The following is a 21,712-nucleotide window of genomic DNA, read 5'->3' as shown; positions in this document are numbered from 1 at the left end:
GTATTAACCCGACCCGCAGCTTTTGCAAAGTACTCTCCCGGGTGCTCAGAATGGGGACCAATTTGAACAAATTAAGTTGTTCCATTTTCAGGTCGTATCAGTTCAAGCTCTGAATGCATGGTGATTGTATATTTCGCTAAATGGGACAAAGAAACAAAGAAAAGAAAGAACGATATATCGTAAAAAAAAGTCGAAAGAGGTTCATCACCGTTTCGTTTTATAATTTTTTGATTTTGTCTGAGAAATTTTTTAATTTTCCTTATATTTTTGGGAAAAAAGAGCCAAAATTAAAAATGTTTACGGTTTTTCCCGTGTTTTCCAAGATTCCGTTTTTTGCGCCAACTTTGACTATTTTTCCCGTAATCAGGACCCAAAAACACGTTGATATTAAAAGTTTAAGAAATCGGGCGTTGGGGCTAAACGAAAGTTTATCCAATTCTTTTTTTTAAATAAATAAATTTACAATAATGTCCATCTTAATAATTAGCTAAATGTAATATTTTGATATTTAAAATGTAGTAGAATTAAACTTAAAGTTGTATTTGATTTAATTTGAAATATTATTAAATTTTAACTTTTAATTTAGGTTTTTAATTTTAATTTTTAACTTTTTAAATTTTATTTTAATTCTGGTAAGCTCAGATAAAAATTTCTTGCTTTAATTTTTTAATTAATTGGATTCATTTGCATTTCCTTTTGTTGTTCACTTATTCACTATCTCATATAACTTATCTTGACGTGGCTACTCCTTCCGGTGTCCGGATGTCTTCCTGTTTGTCTCCTACTGAAGATTCTGCGTCTCACACACAATAGAGGTTGTTCTGCGGGCCTGCCAGACAGTACTTGTAGTCCACCGATGGATCGGTAAAATTTAATTTACCGACCGGTTGTCGTCTTCAGCTTCCAAAATAATTTGCGAAGGAGTCCCTCTGAATATTACTTAAAGTTGGGCCAGAGGAGTTGCACAGTAAATATAGTTTTCGCGGATTGAATTTTTAATGTTGATGTTCAAATCGAGACTGATTCTACTTTACTTAACAGTACCCTTATCTAAGCTGTGGGTTGGGGCAGCGCATTCGCTGGTGGCGGCGTTGATATCGGCAGCGGCAGAATTGGCATTTATGGAATTGCGTTGGTGCAACATTCGACGAAATTGTCACAATTTTCCAATGTTGTTGATTAACTATGTTGCAATATTTCATGGAAAATTATATAAAAGTTTTTGAGCTTAACTTATATGCAAATACCGGAAGGTCTAATTAGTAAAGAAAACAGGGTACTTATGGTCTTAAGCTAGCTGAAAGGTGTTGGTTGGCAATTTTCAAAAAATCTTTGTAAGTGTCTACAGATTTTTGTACAAACAATGGGCTCACATCATCAATAAAGATAAATACAAAAAAATAATAAGCCGTTCGAGTGTAAAAAATATGTAATTTGATATTTTATTTATATAATATATTTTATGATCTAAAAACGAAACTTACTGCATCGGGCGGAAAATTAGATGACAACGACAATTATTTGCCTTCTTTACCTGCTTTGTATGACGGGGTTACGAAAGACTTGCAAAATTGAGAATTGAATAAGTACAACTAGCTTAGGGCAAAATGAAAAAGAGAGATATGATCTTATCTGCCTCTGATCACGCAATACCGATAATTTTTACCAACGTTAACCTCAACGATGTATTTGTTTGTCCTGATACATATATCTTATAACTTTATAACCCGTTACTCGTAGAGCAAAAGGGTATACTAGATTCGTCGGAAAGTTTGTAACAGGTAGAAGGAAGTGTTTCCGACCCCTTGATCAGGATCACTAGCCGACTCGATCTAGTCTGTCTGTCCGTCTGTTTGTCTGTATGTATGAACGCTAAGATCTCGGAAACTATAAGATCCAGAACAGTTAAACTTGGCATGCAGATTCCTGATCTTTTTTGCGCAGCGCAAGTTTATTTCAGCGGAATGCCACGCCCACTCTAACGCCCACAAACGGTTTACACGCTTAAATCTGTCTCCCGACCAAATAACATCTATACCCGGTAGGTGGCGCTCCAATGTATCGCTTTGCTGCTTATATATATCTGATAGTCGAGACACTCAACTATAGCGTTGTTCTTTGTTTTTGTTAAAAAGATGGAAGATGCTGGTTTGACGATTGTATTTCATAAAGAAACTACGCTTAGAATTAAAAGAAAATAAAATGAAAAGGCATAATTATTAAATAAAAGAACATGGCATAATCATTTCGATTTCTGTGGTCCGATAACACCCCCAACAAGCAAAATTTATATGTTGGTACTTGTTTAGATGTTTATGTTTATTTAGTTCCTCACTTTGTAAAATAAAATTTCTAAAGGCAGTAAAACATCTGACTTTAAAAGTAACAAATTTGTTTCACAGTAAGGTATATACTTATAGATTCATGTAGATAATAATCTGTACATAGGTAATGGATGGGAATATTTATTAAATGAAATTCCAGAATTTTGTGTTGAAAAAGGCATCTCTACTATTTGACAATTCCACACTCACCTCAGCAGAATGGTGTATCAGGCTCTATAACTAAAAAGCTGGTAGATATAGGATCTAACCTACAAAAATCTTTATGGGGTAAAAGCTTTATTAACAGATACTTATTTAATAAATATAAGTTCAAGTAAAAGCACCATATACAACAGCCAAGCTTAAAATATTTAAAAGTTTCAGGATCCAAAGTCCATAATAAACTATGAAAAACAAAGTTTAAAAACGTATGGAAAGGTATACCTTTGGAACCAAATGGGTGTAGCGTGTAATGTGTTGGAAAATAAATCTTTGTAACAGCAAAAGCTGTTGTTGTTGGATCGGACAACTATATTTCATAGCTCCCATAGGAAGCTTAGAAGGTTATATGTTAAAAAACAGCGAAGATATAATTTTCTTAAAACTTTTTTCCCCGATAGTTCCTATGGGAGCTATAAAATATAGCTCTCCGATCTGGCTGGTTCTGACTTATATACTACCTGCAATAGAAGCAAGACTTTTGGGAAAGTTTCAGCCCGATAGCTTTAAAACTGTGAGACTAGTTTGCGTAGAAACGCACGGACAGACGGACGGACAGAAGGACGAACAGACGTCTTGTGACGCTGATTAATAGTATTTATTTATTTGTACACTGTAAAAACTAAGCTACAGTAGTGATGACAGCCAGATTTAGAATATATATACTTTATGGGGTCGGAAACGTCTCCTTCACTGCGTTGCAAACTTCTGACTGAAATCATTATACCCTTTGCAAGGGTATATAAATATAAAATACAATTGAATTGTAAAATAAGCGAGCAATCAGCGCTGGTCAAAATTGGAAAATTGAAAGGATTCAAAGCATTGAGGGCTATATATTTTTACAAAAACGATACCATTTTCGAAAAAAAAAACTAAAATTTAGTTAAAAGATTGATTTAGCGAAAAAATTGTTTAATCAGTTGCACAGTCTTCTAAAAAACTATCGACGAGTGATTACAATGGTTATAAATGACCTGAGGCAAGTAGATTTGGTTGAAATGGGAGCCTTTAATTGTCCGTACCGAAACTTGTTGAAACTTGTTGTTCATGGAAATGTCGAGTCATAGAATCATTTAATCTGACTATGGTAATAAATTTTTTATTTCGATATTTATTCCATTAATGAAAAGTTACACGATAAATCACTATTTTACATTCAGTTCCCTACAGGAATCGATAGTTCAAGGTTTCAATAGTAATAAGTTTGGTTTTATTGGAAAATATAAGTGGATAGATGTGTATGTAGGAAAACGAGAAGTTTAAATAAAAAGAGAAACAAGGAATAGTCGTCGTTTCTAGAATACCAAGACCCAGAACACAACGAAATGAAACAAGTTAACAAATCTAACGAAAGCCAGTCGGTGTCAATATCTCGTTCGCTACAGACGCAAGTTGCCACAGTTTTGTGAAATTATAATTTTAGCCACAGCCGAAAGTTTGTCAATAAGTGACCCAAATATTTATAATATAATAAACATTGTAATAATATCAAGTCGTCTCCGGAGACAGTCATTAAATGGAATCCTGGGGCCACAATTTGGGGGCTTGTCCGGGAAATTTGGATCAATTGAAAACTTAGTTACTAAACTAGGTTGTGTGTTTAAAAGTAATAAAAACAATTAAATTTGGTTCGCAAAGTGAGAGAGACAGTAAAATTTTCATTCAGAACGAACCCAAAAAAGCAGAGTTGCAAAATGAAATAAAATTGTGAAATTTTTCTTAGGTCGATGGTAAGGTGAAGGAGAGGCCAACGATTTTGTGAAGGACGTCATCTAGCAAGAACAGGATCATTGTCGGGGTCATCCAGACGAAGAACAAGTTGTTGATCAGTTTCGGTAGCAAGCGCAAGAGTTGTACATCAGAGGAATCGAGAGAGAGCTGGTAAAAGCAAAGGAAGAAGGCGAAATGACGATGAAATGACGAGAAGAGGTCTTGGTGATCAACGAGTTTTGGTGACGCGGAGCAGAGTAAAAAGAAAGAGTGAGTTGGTCATCTGGAGTAATGTTGGTGAGGCGGCAAATCTAAACTTTTTTGCGTCTAGAGCTGTCGTAATTTTCTGACTGGCAGAAATTTTCAGTTTTTGGCGGGCATAAATCGGCGCAAAACACACTGGAAGGAGAAAAGATGTAAAGAAAAATAAGACGAGAAGAAGAACAGAGGAAGATCATTTGAAATTAACGCATTTGTAGTTTAAGTTAATGTTGTTTTACCAGTAGCTGGAGTTTACATAGTGTTACGTTTTGAATTTTTCGCACAGTCAAGCAGTGCGTACATCAGTGCGTACTGGCAAAGTAAAGCATTATTTTGGTCGAGTTGGCATTCTTAATTTACATATTATAATTATAGTCGTAAATTATATAAGTATACTTAAGTAAAAATGAATGGGAAAGAGATTTGGCACTGCTTGTGGCGGATCTACACACCAAATTGACAGAATTAGGATTAAAAAGAAATGGTAACAAGCCCAAATTACAAAACACACTAATTGCTCATTATGGTTTGGATTCTGATGAAAGTAATAAATTATAGATAATGACGACGAAGAAGACGGATTCTTCGCTTTCGTACGTTGAACTAATAGATAGGTGGGCAAAAATAGGAAGATCGTAATGAATCCAATTGCTCGCGGGCAGAACCACCAACAGGAAAATCCTAACTTGGGTAGGTCGTGGTTTCAATAAAGGATGTGGAAGGGAACGTATCACAGTTTTCGGGAACTAATTCACTAGATGTTAATCGTGGATCGAGGAACTTGAAGAGTGTGTACTCACAGTGGAATGGAGTCAGTTGCAGTTTTTTATATATGCGAAGCAATTACTCAGCGGAGCGGCAAAGCTTTTTATTCGTAGTCAGCGTGATGACAGGAATTGTTCTTTAAAAAACGCACTGCTCGTCGAGTTCGGTGTAAGGGTATCATCGACAGACTTGGCAAACGATAGCAGAACACCGAATCGTTGCACGAGTATCAGTTTGCTTTAATGGAATTGGTAAAACCAATAGACTTAGACGATGAAAGCTTAATCGAATACTTTGTTGAAGGCATTCCAGACTCCAAGGAAAGCGAATCCTTACGTTACCAATCCAAGACTATGAAGCAGTTGAAAGTGAATATCTAGGCATATTAGAAGATGCGAGGATCTACAAAGCAAGTCAGGTATGACTCTCTCTTCAACAAAGGTGAAAAAGACACAGCCAAAATAGTTGAGAAAGTGAGGAAATGCTTTAACTGGGCAGACGAATCTCACATAAAGAAAGATTGCCCTGGCCAAGTGCCAGTTCGAAATTGTACAAGTAGACAGCAAGTCAAAGTCAACAAGCACGTTTACGTCTTCAGGATTAGAATTAAAGTGTGTTTTGTTTGTAAAAGTTATTTTTAAAAGGTTAGTGGACATTGAACTAGATCTTTTCTTACTGCGCCTTAACATCTAGTTGAATCTCGGAGAACAGAGTTTGACAGGAGATGAAAAATGTTTGACTGGAATCGGTGAGAGTCGAATTGTGACTTTGGGAAGACTCATTATCCCAGTTCAAATAGATGGCATCTTTCTCAATAAAGAATTCTACGTCATATCCAACGAAGACATCACGTTTTATGCAATTTTACGCAGGACTCTTTCGCATTTGGTGGACACACGAAGGATGGTAGCGAGTACCGACAGTCAAATAGGTACAGGACCCAAATCGAGGGTCCATTATGCATAAAATGCAATGCATAAAAGAAGAAGAAATGGCGGTGCTGCGACTATCGCAAATTGAATGAGAAAAAGGAAATTAACTTCGGCAAGCCGAAGTTTGTATACCCTTGCAGTTATAAAAAATAATCAATTTAACTAACAAAATTTTCAATTTTTAACAAAGCGAAGTTTTTTTTTAAAAATAAATATGTTATTATTTCATTAAAATCATTTTTACACTTTTACCTTTCCTTCTCTCAAACCAATTGTTTTTCTTATAGTCTTGATATGCAATCGTTTTAGTTTTTGCAGTAGTATTCGATTGACTTATCACTCGTAATAATCGGAGAGATTCTGCAGTTTATTTCTTCGTGAATATACATATAGTGCGCGTTATCACTACGTGGACTGCCGACCACAGTGCAAGAAGTCGCATTTGCAAGCATTTAAGAAAATTAATATTTTCTTTTTGTGAATTTGCATTTGCCCGTCCATCTTTCCGGCCGTACAAACGCTAAGACCTCCGAAATTTTTGAGTTTCTGGAACAGCTTAGGTTTATTTCAGAAGAGTAACTTGCCCACTATAACGCCCACATTCCCGTTCCAAAACCTGTTTAGCACCCACATTTTGTGAAGATTATGAAAAAGAATTTGTAAATGTAATGTTATTTTGAGTATCAATATCTATCATTATTTCTAAAATCAGACCATCCATTTAAAAGCTATAATCAAGTAAAGAAACCACCGTGTCTTGGCACCGTTGCGGCTGTGCAATTGTGAAAGCTTGCTTCTATGCAAGTTATCCAACCCAAGATTCCAGGCCTCTTACCCAATTTATAAACAACTTCTAGTTGGGAACTTCTTACTCAGCATTCTCACCAAACCCAAAGTTCCTAATAATCTTCCCCACTCCAATGAATTCATTCCTAAGTTCCAGTTGCGCCGCGGTCTTTCTACTGTAAACAATTGCTGCGCCGCGGTCTTTCTACTGTAAACAATATTCCAAAAGTAAACTTTCGGTCAGCATCCAACGCGGCCCCAAATTGCCGAGTAATCCGTTTAAATGATTTTCCACAATCAAACCAAAAATTTCATCATCCAATTTATTTCGACTCTCTTATCCAATGCCAAGTCCCTAGATTCTCTTAAACCGAGGTTTGCTTATCAGATAATCGGCCCTTCGCCAGTCGATGGTAAGGAAATGTTGTGAACTAGAATAAAAAAAAAATAAAAAATATATTTTTTTAACAAATTTGCTAGCGACTTTTTAATTGGAGCCCAACGTGAGGCCGTGTTGTTTAAAAAATTACTGAAATATGTTTGAAAACAAAACAGTTGGCGAAAACAAAAAGGGAATTCGCGCCGCTCAAAAAAGCTAACCGATGACATAATAAAAATCAGAAATCAATTAATAAAAGAATCCCCCTTTGTTTGCAACAACTCGCTAATTAGTGATCGTAACAAAACTAAAAACACTGTCTCAAAAATATTTCTCAAAAAAAATCCAATCAAAAAATAGAAAAATCTAACGGATAAATAAAAACTAAACAACATAATTACACAAATCAAATATGAATTCAACACAAACTGAAAGAAGATCTGAGGGTCATCCCTCGGTATACTGAAATAAAGTGAAGAAAACGCTATACAAAGACCTTAAACCGGATCATGAAGCACAAAGAAGACATCCCATTTCCAAGGAAACCAAGAAGAAAATTAGTGAGCTTTTTGTATTTATTTAAAATAAAAGATAAATTAAATAAAAACGAACAAAAAGGGAAGTGAAAAATACTTTTCGGCATTATCTATTCTTCGAAATAAAATTACAGGTATTACCAATGGCAAGACTAGATTTTGTTTTTAGTGACAAGCGACCAATACACATTTTAGAGCAGTGTAATAAGTCAGGGGAAACAGTCGATTATGGAACTTTATAATTTGGTTAATAAAAAACTAACTCTCTTGATTAATAAAACCATTGTTACTCAATTACAAATGAACTTAATGAAAAACATGAAAAGACAGCACTACGAGTATATATAACTGGCCTCAATGGCCGTATTTCTGATGTAATATTCTCCATGAACCCACCTGGCTAATAACCAACAATTTGAGGTTTATTTAACCCGATAATTAGAAAAAATATAATTATAAACCTTTCCTTCACTGCGTTGCAAACTTCTGACTGAAATCATTATATTTTCTGCAAGGGTATAAAAACCAGAGGCTCACGTAACTCAGAACTCGGAACTCAACCACAAAATAAAAGACAACCAGCAGGGACGGTAAACCAAACGGCTTATAATACAATGCGATTAAATAACATCGAAGAGGACCATTTTTTAAAAGAGAATCTGGAGTAGGATTACCCTACATAATACGGTCAGATAGTAAACTAAATAAAAAAAATGCAAATTTTAAATGACACAGGGGCAACCTCATGCTATATCAAAACGGGGATTTAGAGAAATGAAAACGAACTTCCTATATATAAAAGAGTATGCACCGTTAATGAATATTTTAAAATTAATTATTATCACATCACAATAACAATAACAGACTTACTAATAGTTTACAATCTACTGAAAAAAATCGGAGCTGTAATTGACATCAAAAAAATGGGGAAAAAAGGAAAAACTGATATATGATACCGACAGCTCTTGCAACAAACTTTCATTAACTGAAGAAGAACCCATTTTACCATTAAAGGAATTTATTATAAAAAATACTTTGATGAAAAAGCCAAATTCAGAACTGAATCTGAATCTGAAGAAGCAAATCAAAGCAAAACAAGTTTGGGATCCAAAAATCCTAAGCACGCCGTCGTAGAATTATCCGACCCCTAACAAAATATTTAGGAGGACATCATGGCAAAATCTCGAAACGAATGTCAACTAAAACGATAATTTAGCTGGATGACCCCTAACAAAATATTTAGGAGGACATCATGGCAAAATTACCCTACATATATATATATATAAGCTTTTAACAAGCTAAAAGAAAGTCTCGTTGCTCAAATCGAACTGATTCAATCAGAGTATAACAAAAAATTTACATTACCCGCGGTATTATCTCAAAAAGGTAAACCAATAACATTTATTTCAAAAACCCTGTCTAAAACTGAACAAGTCTATGTAACTAATAAAAAGGAACTTTTGGCAATAGTGTGGGCTCTGAAATATTTTGGGAATTACCTATACGGAGTGATTGGAATTAAAATTTAAACCGAACATCAACCATTATCTTTTGCAATCTCTGATCAAAATCCAAATATAGAAATGAAACGCTGATATTCATTTATAGAAAGTTTCACTCCAAAAGTTGTATATAAACCAGGTGCATCTAACGTAGTTGCCGACGCATTATCGCGAATACAAATTAACAATTTATCTGATAGAGATCAGTCGGAACCATCCGCGTCCGATCAAAATAAACTGCACTCAGCAGAAAGTTGTTTTGAAAATGTAATTGAAGAAGCAAAAAAACTTTAACTTTATAACTAAATTCTTAATAGCTAGGCTAGGCTTACAGTCCTTGAATATAATAATACCAGACATATGACGGTCATGAAAATTTGGTTTCAATTCTAAAAGAAAGCCAAATGTCACAGTCGGTATCCATTCTACCCGTAAAGATTTTTGTACAATTCAAAAACCTTCGTTTTAATCTTCGTTAATAAATTCCTTTACACGAGGACATTCCTTAAAGATGTAATCCAGTCCGTTATAATATTAGAAACGCATAGTAGAGCTTACCGAGGATTGGATAAAACAAAATTAAAAGAGTATATTAAAAATTGCACACATCTGTGCAAAATTTCTATCAATACCGATCCCGGCGAAAATTTGCTTATCGATATTTACTATGCCCAAAATCTTTTATTTATTACTTGTATAGATTCTTACAAAAAATATTTGGTAGTAAAAGAAATTCAAAATAAATGAAATATAGAAAATAAAGTTTCACAAAATCTACAATATTTTCCCTTGGCAAAAACAACGAGACAAGTTTCTCTTCATCACAATTTAAATCCTTCGCACAAAGAAATGGGATACCCTATTCTTTGCGGACCCTCGACATAGTACTTCTAATGAACAAATAGAAAGGGCACAATCGATTACTCTGAAATTATAATTAGAGCTGCCCAAAAGTATAATTTAACAATTCATTCTATTACTAATCAACGACCGTACGATATACTATACAACAAAATCAAACATGACACAACTCCTCAATTATTAAAGATAGAATAAAGATAGAAGAGAAAAACATCATCACGTAGGTGGGGTTATTAATGAAAAGAAACACGGGGAACGCAAAAAGTTAAATTCTAGATACAAAAAACAAGTAGTTAAGGAAAATCACACGATTCATACGAAATCGTACGATTCATAAAGACAATATTAATAAAAAAAAAATATTTTATTTTAAATTCCAGATAATGATTTTATAAACGTTCTTATTACTGATGGTAGCAAAAACCAAATTCAAAATCATAGATTATACAAGTTATGATTTCTTTCTGTACAAGGACACTAAAAATGTTCTAATTTATGAAACTGACCTATTTTATATAACTAACATAATTCAACTCGAATCAAACCACCTAAATACGAGTATAAGCAATCAGAATTCGCAAATTACACCCAACAGAGCTACACTTTGGAAATGGATAGCAGGAACGCCTGACCATCATGATTTTATAACAGTTCGTAATAAGATTAATGATTTAATCTGTAGAAACAACAATCAATTTATTATTAATTCAAAATTATTCAAAGAAATTAAACCCTAACATGATGATTTTATAACAGTTCGTAACAAGATTAATGATTTAATCCGTAATAACAACAATCAATTTGTTATTAATTCAAAATTATTCAATGAAATGAAAACCCTAACTGAAAATCTTCAATCAGTATTTTCAAAACCAGAATTCCCGCTTATAAGACACCGCCTTCGGTAGCTTACTTACGGTCTTATGAATTTAATGGATACAATTACATTAGCAAAAATAGATGTTTTCCACACAAAAAACACTGAAGACATAACGCAAACAAAATTTTTGTTAGAAAATTTGTTATTAGATTTTTCTAAATTTAAAATCTCCATTATTCCATTATTACAAACCGGTGCGAAGTATATAACGCACGATCCATCTCACACCATGATGGAAAACTATTAATTAATAATCATGCCGCTAAATGTAAAAATTAGTATTATGTTATCTCTAATTTTAAGATCAGAGAGCACTTGTTTTACCCGGCAACTAAATAGAGAAATATTTCTACGTAATAAAATCAGAGAATATAATACAAAAATTTATGTAGTCCAAGAAGAAGCCATTTTTATAAATGGCGATAATATGGTAAATGATACTCATTTAAATGGGCAATTTTTTTTACCTTTAATGACACTTGTTTGATAAATAATATTTCCTGCACTAACGTAGACCATAAGATATTGGATAAATCACTGCTAAACAATATAATAATTTCTTAATATCCGAATATATTATGTCAAATGATTCGGAACTTACATTCGATAACACTAACATATTAAACCCATTCATTCAAATTAAACAAACTCAAATCCCAGTAACATTAATATTAATCATATTTACTTTATTATATTTATTTATCACGAATTTATTTAAATTCAAACAAATATCTTATATGCACAGTACGACAAGATCATATTGAAGCAGAATCCGAAAATAATATATATATCTAACAATGGAAATATGTACACGAGTTGAACACTCATTTAAATTCGCTTTATCAATCAGTTCCAAAGAATCGGTATGATTCAATTTAGTATGAGGGAAGTTATCCAACCCAAGATTCCAGGCCTATTATCCAATTTATAAACAACTTCTAGCTGGGAACTTCTTACTCAGCTTTCTCACCAAACCCAGAGTTCTTAATAATCTTCCCCACTTCAATGAATTCTTTTTTAAGTTCCAATTGCGCCGCTGTCTTTCTACTGAACACAATATTGTCGCGGTCCTTCTACTGTAAACTATGCTGGGTCTCCCAAATGTAAAAATTAGCATCCGGTCAGCATCCAGCGCGGACCCAAATTGCAGAGTAATCTGTTAAATTGATTTTCCACAATCAAACCAAAAATTTCATCATCCAATTTATTTCAACATCTCTTATCCAATGACCAAGTCGCTAGATTCTCTTAAACCTAGGTTTGCTTATCAGATAATCTGCCCATGGCCAGTCAGTCCGTCCTTAGATCTGAATGGATCGGTTGATAATTTAGAGTATTGAGAACAGTGAACAAGTTCGATGCTAAGAAAGTGTTGTCAACTTGTGAATAAGAAAAGCTAAAAATAACAAAATTAAAAATATCTTTTTTTAACAAATTTGCTAAACGACTTTTTAGTTTGCATATCTCCATCCTCATGGCATCAATGGCAGCGACTATAGCGTTTTCTCTTGTTCCTACTTTAAAAGTATAAAAACTTTCGAGTGACTACTCGAAATATGTAATATACATCCACTTTGGATTGTATGACTCTATTGCTTAGCACATATGACTGACTTCGTTTTCGATTTTATTTGGCCGTGCATTTAAATGTGCAGCATAAACTTGTCGAACTTTCTGAACAGCTTACCTCTCGCTCCGTTTATCATGCCATTTGCATTTGCAATATGCACTTGTAGAAATTTGTAAACCTCAACTTACCTTCTGCTCCGTTTATCATGCCATCGTTGACGTTTCCGCTTTCTAAAGCTGCACCATAATTTGCACGACTTGCGCTACCAGAATTATCACTGCTTGCGCTCTGCAGCACACCGATTCCACCACTATGTATAGAATTCTCCTGTTGCATTTGATTTAAAAAATGGGTTTCCTTTGCACGCACTACTTCGTTCAGCCCCTTGTTGTGACCAGGGGGCTGCTTCCGATGCGGTTTGACAGTTGTGTGCACGTGAGGTAGAGGTGTGGTGGTCGGTTTGGGTGGTAATCGTAACTCTGAAAGACAATGCACTAATATTAAAATAGGAAACGCCAAGAGTATTCCTCCCAAACCAACTAAGGTCCGTCTGTCTGTCCGTTTCTACGCAAACTAATCTCTCAGTTTTAAAGCTATCAGGCTGAAACTTTACCACGGATAACTATATCTTATAGCTCCCATGGGAAGTATCAAGTAAAAAATTTAAAATAAATTGTATCTTCGGTTTTTTTAACATACGTGTATTACCTTCTAAGCTTGGAAATAACATTTTTTAATTAGTTCTGAATTTTAAATTAAATTTTATCAAAATCGTACGGCTATATCATATAGCTGCCATACGAACGATAGGAAAATTTGTGGGAAAATAATATGAAAAAATTACATCTTTTGCGTTTTTTTAACATACAACCTCCTACGCTTGGAAGTAACATGTTTTAGTTAGTTCTAAAATTCGAATTTAATTATATCAATATCGGATGACTAAATCATCTTGCGGTCAAAGGATAGGTGCGGAAATGGATAGTAAAAAAATATGAAACAAATTATATATTTGGTGTTTTTTGACATATTTTATAATATTGGGAAATAGTTTTTTATATTTTTTAGAATTGTGAATTAAAATTAATAAAAATCGGACGACTCTAACATTTAGCTGTCAAAGAAACGGTCAGTAAAATAACAGCAACAAGCATTAAAAATGTCACATGGTGTTACTAACGTTGATTATTTGTTATAACTGCAAGGGTGTAGAAACTTCGACTTGCCGAAGCTAGCATCCCTTCTTGTTTCGATAAAGAAGTGTTAAGCAAGAAGAGAGCAGCAATAATCGGCTGAACAGCACAACTATTGTTGTTCTCTTCGCACGGGAGAGCACATATATTGCACACAATGTTTTTATACCCGTTACTCCTAGAGTAAAAGGGTATACTAGATTCGTCGGAAATTACGTAACAGGTAGAAGGAAGCGTTTCCGACCCCATAGTATATATATTCTTGATCAAAATCAGTAGCCAAGTCAATATAGCCAAGTCCGTCTGCCCGCCCGTCCGTATGAAGCCTGAGATCTCAGAAACTAGAAAAGCTAGAAGAGTCAGACTTAACATGCAGATTTCTGGCCTTCCTGCGCAGCGCAAGTTTTTCAGCAACTTGCTACGTATCGCCTATAAGCCCAAAACATCTGCCCCCCCTCTAACTCCAACAAACCGCCTAAAACTGTGGCGGCCACAGTTTTCATGCTAGAAAATAATTTTAGCTGAAATTTATTAACCTATAAATATGTATCGCTTTATTTTACGTTGCCACTCCCACAAATGGCCAGAACTCTTAAATCTGTCTGTCGCCCTCGTTACCAAATATTTAAATAGCTGGTAAGTGGCGCTTTACGAAATCGCTTTGTTCCTTATTTTGCTCTCTTAAGCTGAGTAACGGGTATCTGATAGTCGGTCAATCGACTTTAGTTTTCTTTCTTGTATTGTTTCAGCCGATAAGTAAACATGAAGGCCAATTCTCACTCCTCTAGCTCTTATATATTTATAGCGAAATCTCAGTTGTCATACGGACAAACGGAAAGGGTAGATCGACTTGGCTAGTGATCCTGATTAAGAATATATGTATTTTAAGGGGTTGGTAACGTTTCCATCTATGTATGTATTTATGTACGACTAATCTAGTTTGCTCTTTCACTCTACGAGTTTTATTATACTTCTTTAAAATAAAGATTATTATTAAAAAACTGAAAAAAAAAAATAAATTCGAAATCAAGTAATGTTTATTATATATATAATTATATATAAAGCATTTTTTTAAATTCTCATAAGATATTTAATAAAGCAATTTCCTAATACGTTTTACTTCTAGTGTTAAAGGGCATATTGTGTTTCTCCGTGTTTTTGTCTGTCCGTATGAACGTGAAGGGGCTAGAAATTATAAAAGCTAAACATTTGGGATTAAGCATAAGTATTCTAAAGGCTTTCTAAGTAGCCACTGTAATGCCCACTAAAGACGTCAACGCTCAAGACCGTCTATAATTAAAATAGGATTAATAACTTTACGTTCATTCATTAAAAAATATTGGGTGAGCCGTATAAATTTAAACAAGAGGGCATCATAAGGATCATTGAATTTCTCAGACCTTATTCAGCAAAAAAATAAATGCGATCAGCAAACTTATGTTTTGTGAGCCAGTTTACTAGAGATATTCTATTCCGAGTAGCCCTGATTTAGCGTGTAATTCGCATATTGAGGATTAACTCGACAAAAACTCATCTAATTTTATTAGAGCGTACTCGTTCTTTCGCGGGCGCTATTCATTCTTAATCGCTATTCATCTTTAAGCGTTTTTCTCGAAACCACGATTTTTCATCTGGCTATTCAGATATCAAAGAAACAACTTGACCAATCGTCAAAAAAGCGTGTTTTTTTTAGAATTTTTTTAATTTAAAGTCGGCTTGGCCGGAATCCTGATAGCCAGCGGAGAATTTTTCACACCCCTACTTCAACGCTCTACCTTCTAAAGTTTTTATTATTTTTACACAATAAAGTTCATCAATAAACATAGCCCAAATAAATGGTAAAAATTTTAAGTTGTATCTTTTAACCGCCCTTTACAGAAAATCTCTCCGAAAAATAGTTTGAAAAACAGCTTCAATACGGGACCACCCCCATAAGGTAAACAATTTTAGATGTTGATTTTAAAGGGCTTTCGCCTTATACTCGTGCTAACACGTATAATCGTATTAACACGTAGCAAGAAACTCAATCAAAACAAGTCCAGTTAGAACCTAAAAAGTTGTAAGCTATGTTCAGCAAGAAGTAAGACATATACAATTTAGTCTTTGGACGACGATATTCCAGGTTTAGTTAAGTCTCTTAAAAATGCAATTTGGTCTCTATCGGCGAGCTTATTTGATACTGACAGTATGCGAAAAATTATGAAAATCACTGGACGGCTGTGTTCCACTAAGTGAGCATAGGGAATAACAGGAGATTTTAAAAGTCCAGGAATTCATCCACGTCGGAATTCTTTTTATGAATAACGGGTATTTAATAGTCAAGGCCTCTTTTTGTTTTAAACAAAAGTAATGTTTTATTTCTATTGCATCCATAAGTCCTTTTTCCATTGCAGGTAGTACGAATAGAGATTGGAACGAGCGTGATCGGCCGGGTAGGGAAAAAAAATTATTAGCTGTAATACATAAATCGAATTTACAATATAATAACTAATTTAGAGGAAGGAGTAACTAGCTACTATGGCCATCGACTCGACAATTGATAACAATTTGTTTACATTTGTATTTGAGATTTAACATTTGAAGAAATGGATATTAGACAATTAAAAGGGGAGTTTAAATTAGATGTGTAATTTTACAATTTCTTAGGAAAGATAAAATTAGTTTGGAGTTGGCAGCTGTGAGGTCAGATAATAGATTTGATGTGAGACCGTCCACAGGTATCCAGTAGATGTTTCACTGATAGTTCTTCTCCGCAACTAATTAATTAGCCGACTTTCCCCATTAAGGATGTGCTTATGCGTGAAATTTGTGTGTCCGGTTTTTAATCGTATGAGAATGGCGCATTCCCTTCCGTTGAGTGAAGTAGGGGACTTGATGTGTTTCTTGTCAGGGTTAAATTGTTTATACCAGTGGTTAAACGACGACCAGTCTTCCAGTTCGATGTCTCGCAAAATGTTTCTGATGTTTTTCCAGATGTCCTGTTCTACTCCAGGTATGATTGTATGGCACGGAGCCCGTCTGGCTAATTTTACAGCAGTCGGCCATCTCGTTCCCAGTTATTCTCATATGGGCCGGGCCCCATAACAGTTTAATTTTGCTACTGTTTTTGATGCAGAGGTGACAAATTTCGGATAACAGGTTATTGTTATTGTAGAAGTTTTGTACTCCTTGCAGGGTGGACAGACTATCACTGCAGATGATATAACTTCTTTTAAGTTAGAGAGCAAATTTAATTGCCTTAATTATAGCTATTGCTTCCGCAGCAAAAACTGAGAAGTGATGAGGTAGTCGACCCCAAGAAACAATAAATCTGTGTTGGTCAACCACTGCAAAGGTGGTTGTGGCATCGGACTTTGAACCATTGGTATCCATTTCCTATCGGAGTATTTATGGGTAACTTCTTCGAATAGCTGCTTAAACGTTGTGATTGGGGTCCTTGATTTTTCAAAAATCATGAAGTGTAGTGTCAATGGCGGTGGAGCGTATTTTCCACGGAGGGGATGGAATGACTTTTTTCCAACGATAAGGCGATCCTAAACTAAATCTTTACTAAATCTTGGTCCTTACTAAATCTTTAAAAGAAGCAAAGCTCGTCTGTGATAATAAACCATGTTTTTTATTTTTAGTTCTTATTCTATTATTAAAATTTTCATGCAAATCGAAAAGTTTTCACGCCGTAAATTCAACTATGCGTACAGATAGTGTTTGGTTAATTAATTAGACTGTGCGATATCACTGTCATTTAATACCCATGCGGAATTTTAATAACACACACCTGAAACGTTAAGTAGTTAATATAAAATGAATTTGGTAATGTCTTTCAATTCGTATGCTGCAATAGGAATTTAAAAAACTTTGTTAACGGGGTGAAAGCGATTATTATACCCTTGAAATAGATTTCAGTCAGAAGTTTGCAACGCAGTGAAGGAGACGTTTCCGACCCCATAAAATATATATATTCTTAATCTGACTGTCATCACTACTGTAGCTTAGTTTTTACAGTGTACAAATAAATAAATATTCTTAATCAGCGTCACTAGACGAATCGAGCCATGTACGTCTGTCCGTCCGTCTGTCTGTCCGTTTCTACGCAAACTAGTCTCTCAGTTTTAAAGCTATCAGGCTGAAACTTTCCCATAAGTCTTCGTTCTATTGCAGGTAGTCGGAACCAGCCGGATCGGACAACTATCGGAGTACAAATTAAAAATTGTATATCTGTGGTGTTTTTCAATCCTACACTTGGAAATAACTTTTTTTAATTCGCTTTGAATTTCGAATTAAATCTTATCGAAATCGGATGACTATATCATATAGCTGTCATAGGAACAATTGAGAAATTAGTGGGAAAATAATATGAAAAAATTATTTACTAAAGTTAATTATTTCTTATAACTGTAAGGGTATACAAACTTCGGCTTGCCGAAGTTAACTTTATTTCTTGTTTAACATATAACCTCCTAGGCTTGGAAATGACATTTTTTTATTCGTTTTGAAATTCGTATTAGTAAATAGGAAACGCGTATTCTTGCGCAATTAGCATATTAATGGCCCCTGTCCCCCCGCCACCACTCATTTGCATATGCGGGTTCTGACACAATTACTATAATTCATAAATTAACTGATTTTAATGGGTTTCCAGTTCATAAAAATGTCACAATCATGTCCATAAAAAGTATACTGATTGCCCCTTAGCCACCACATCCCCATGTGACAATATTGATCATGATCATGATCCGCCTTCTCATTTTACGGAATTAATAGTTGCGTGAGAAAGGTGCACGTAAAAAAGGTCGCACACCAATGTATCCGAAGGTCGTTATCACGTAAAGAAGGTTTTAATTGAATATATAGTACCATTGAGAACAAAGAAGGTGAAAATTTGACTTGTACAAGTACTATCAAACATTCGATAAAAACAAAGCAAATACCCTCAAACTTGTGATGAAGACGTTAGCAAGCAAATAAATTAAATGATTGAACAGGGAATAATGTGAAAATTAAAATCTAAAGACTAGTAATAGACTACAGAAATTTAAACCAGATCACTTCGCCCTTACATCCCCATGTGACAATATTGATCATGTATGCTCCTCCTCATTATAAGCAATTAATAGTCACGTAAGAAAGGTGCAAGTCCCAGTTGTTGCTATGCACTTGAAAAAGGTCACTGACCTATTGTATCCGAAGGTCATTATCACGTACCCTTTTACCTCATTATCCCACGTGTTGCTATGCTCTTGAGAAAGGTCGCACACCCAAAGTATCCAAAGGTTGTTATCTCAGAGAAACATGATTGATCATGTTTGGGAAAAATGTTTTCTATGATTGCAAGACTAGTTTATAAATCAAAAGAATCCCAATAAAACAAATCTTACAAGTTAATGATTCTCAGATGTGGGAAATATTTTGCAACCCATATTTTCGTTTCCGGCCCAGAACGTTTTGCTGGTAAATTGTCAAAGATTCTGTCCTTTCCACAAAGGGCCATAAAGATATCAGCCAGGGTCAGAGACCTGAACATGGGCGCTTGTCTATTACCTGACCGAAAAAAGGGACACACGCACAAGTCCTAGGGGCACGCTCATTGAGAAGATCACTGGGCCGCAATAAAAGAACACCCGCCAATGACCTTATACCGCACACAAGTGCGAGGGGCACGCTCACTGACTACCTATGTGTCTCTGACGTGTTCCCAAAAAGGTACAACGCACAAGTATACCTGTAATTTAAACTCGAAATATAAAGTCAGAATAGTGCATACATTTATTCAATTATTTTGGTACTGCGAACATGAGTTGTTGTTCATTGATAAATTGCAATCTTTCTATATTTTGTATTTAGCAAAGTAAAATCATATGGTGGTTCTATTAAAACACTATTATTCAAGCTAGGATCTTTTTTCCCAATTTCCTTTAGAATAAATTTATTATTGTTATCAAAGAAATTGAAATTCTCACATCAATGGGACCAGTTTTCACTGATTCGTTTTTATATGAAAGATCAAGAACAACAATGGGGCCTTCAATTTAAATTCATTTGGGGTCAATAATGACGAGCATTTCAATAGTACTCAGGACACCAAGTCATAAAAATACCCAAGCTTACAGTCTCCTTATACATGATCGTTTAGTTGAATATAACCCATTAAACGGACTAGTACAACGAGTTGCTTAAAGTTAAGAAAATGAAGAAAGAATCTATTTCGGTTGATGTTCAAGGTTTCTTTGATAATAATAATACATTTATTCTAAAGGAAATAGGAATTGTATTCAAAAAAGATCCTAGTTTGAATAATAGTTTTTTAATAGAACCACCATATGATTTTACTTTGCATGATACAAAATCTAAAAAGATTGCAATTTGGTTAACCAATAAACATTACAACATTTTTTTAAACAAAAAAGTTTTCCACAAACTCGAAGATTTGTGAGGACAATTACTAACGGAAAACTGATTGTGTGTAAGGGTGCCCAAAGAAGCGTTTTCTAGAGAATTTTTTGGGAATCGTCAGCTTGTCAATATCAAGGAAGTGGGCTGCCCTTCATTAAACTGGTTTAAAGGAAACCGGTTTCCATATTGTCAAACACATCTTAAGGGCGGGCTTCTGCTCTAAGCAATGCATACAATATTTTGACATTTTTTAAATGTAGCATCAAAACAAAAAAATAATTTTATATACATCATTTTAAAATTGAGGCAAGATGTGTAAAGAGCTACAAGAAAACAAGATTGATAAAATAAAATTTCATTTCATAAAGGACAGATAATCGGTCGGCACATTCAATACTTTTTAAAAACAAATACTATGTTTATGAGTCAAGGTGGACTTGACCCAAAACCTGCAAACTATGGTGAACACTTTACATTTGGTAATCTTCATTTAACATCGGCTAAGTACGCATGCGTCTTCTATGCAACTCGCCAGAACGGAGCCAAAAAATTAATATCAATGTATAACAAATCTATTGGGAACGTGTCAGAGATAGGTATTCAGTGAGCTTGTCCCTTTTATTGCGGCCCAGTGATTTGCTCAATGAGCGTGCTCCACGGACTTGTGCGTTTCTCTTTTTTATTGCGGTCAGGTAATATACATTGGCCCATATATTGGGTCTCTGACTCTGGCTGATATTTTAATGACCCTTTTAGGAAAGAAAAGAATTTTTATCAAGGAAATTATGGGTTCTAAAATATTTTCCACATCGGAAAATCATTAACTTGTGAGATTTATTTTATTGGGGTTCTTTTGATTTCTGAACTTGTGTTGCAATCATAGAAAACATTATTCAAAAGCATTATCGGTCATGTTTCTCTGAGATAACAACCTTTGGATACTTTGGGTGTGCAACCTTTCTCAAGTGCATAGTATAATAAGGTAAAAGGGTACGTGATAACGACCTTCGGGTACTTTCTCACGCAACTATTAATTGCGTAAAATGAGGAGGAGGATACATGATCAATATTGTTACATGAGGATGTGGTGGCGAAGGGGGCAATCAGTAAACTCTTTATGGACATGATCGTGACATTTATATGACCTCGAAACACATTAAAATTAGTTAATTTATGGATTATGGTAATTGAGTCAGAACCCTCATAGAGGGGGCTGGGGGCCATTAATATGCGAATCCGCGTTTTCTATCTACTTGATTTTATAAAAATCGGACGACTATATCATATAGCTGCCATAGAAACAATCGGAAAATTAGTCGGAAAATATGAAAAAATTATATCTTTGGTGTTCTTTGACATACAACTTTCCAAGCTTGGAAATAACATTTTTTATTTAGTTCT

At 34.6% G+C, this 21,712-nt stretch overlaps 1 protein-coding gene across 2 annotated transcripts in view; it reads right to left on the bottom strand.

Moving 5' to 3' along the window:
- LOC108025970 (protein amalgam) overlaps nt 1-21,712 on the bottom strand; it is a 591,701-nt gene that overhangs the window by 121,838 nt on the left and 448,151 nt on the right. The window contains exons 9-10 of one of the 2 annotated variants that reach the window (XM_050890374.1): nt 12,917-13,207; nt 12,432-12,554 (exon numbers count right to left, since the gene is read on the bottom strand). In XM_050890374.1, coding sequence (XP_050746331.1) covers nt 12,520-12,554; nt 12,917-13,207 — 326 coding nt within the window. In that variant the 3' untranslated portion in view covers nt 12,432-12,519. Of the gene's footprint in view, nt 1-12,431; nt 12,555-12,916; nt 13,208-21,712 lie in introns of those variants that run through there. The other variant, XR_007765681.1, reaches the window with a different exon arrangement.

The sequence above is a fragment of the Drosophila biarmipes genome, unplaced genomic scaffold (genome assembly GCF_025231255.1).
Source record: "Drosophila biarmipes strain raj3 unplaced genomic scaffold, RU_DBia_V1.1 ptg000024l, whole genome shotgun sequence".
NCBI classification, from domain to species: Eukaryota; Metazoa; Arthropoda; class Insecta; order Diptera; family Drosophilidae; genus Drosophila; species Drosophila biarmipes.
The sequence above is the reverse complement of the archived record's forward strand: the minus strand, read 5'-3'. Positions and strand labels throughout refer to the sequence as shown.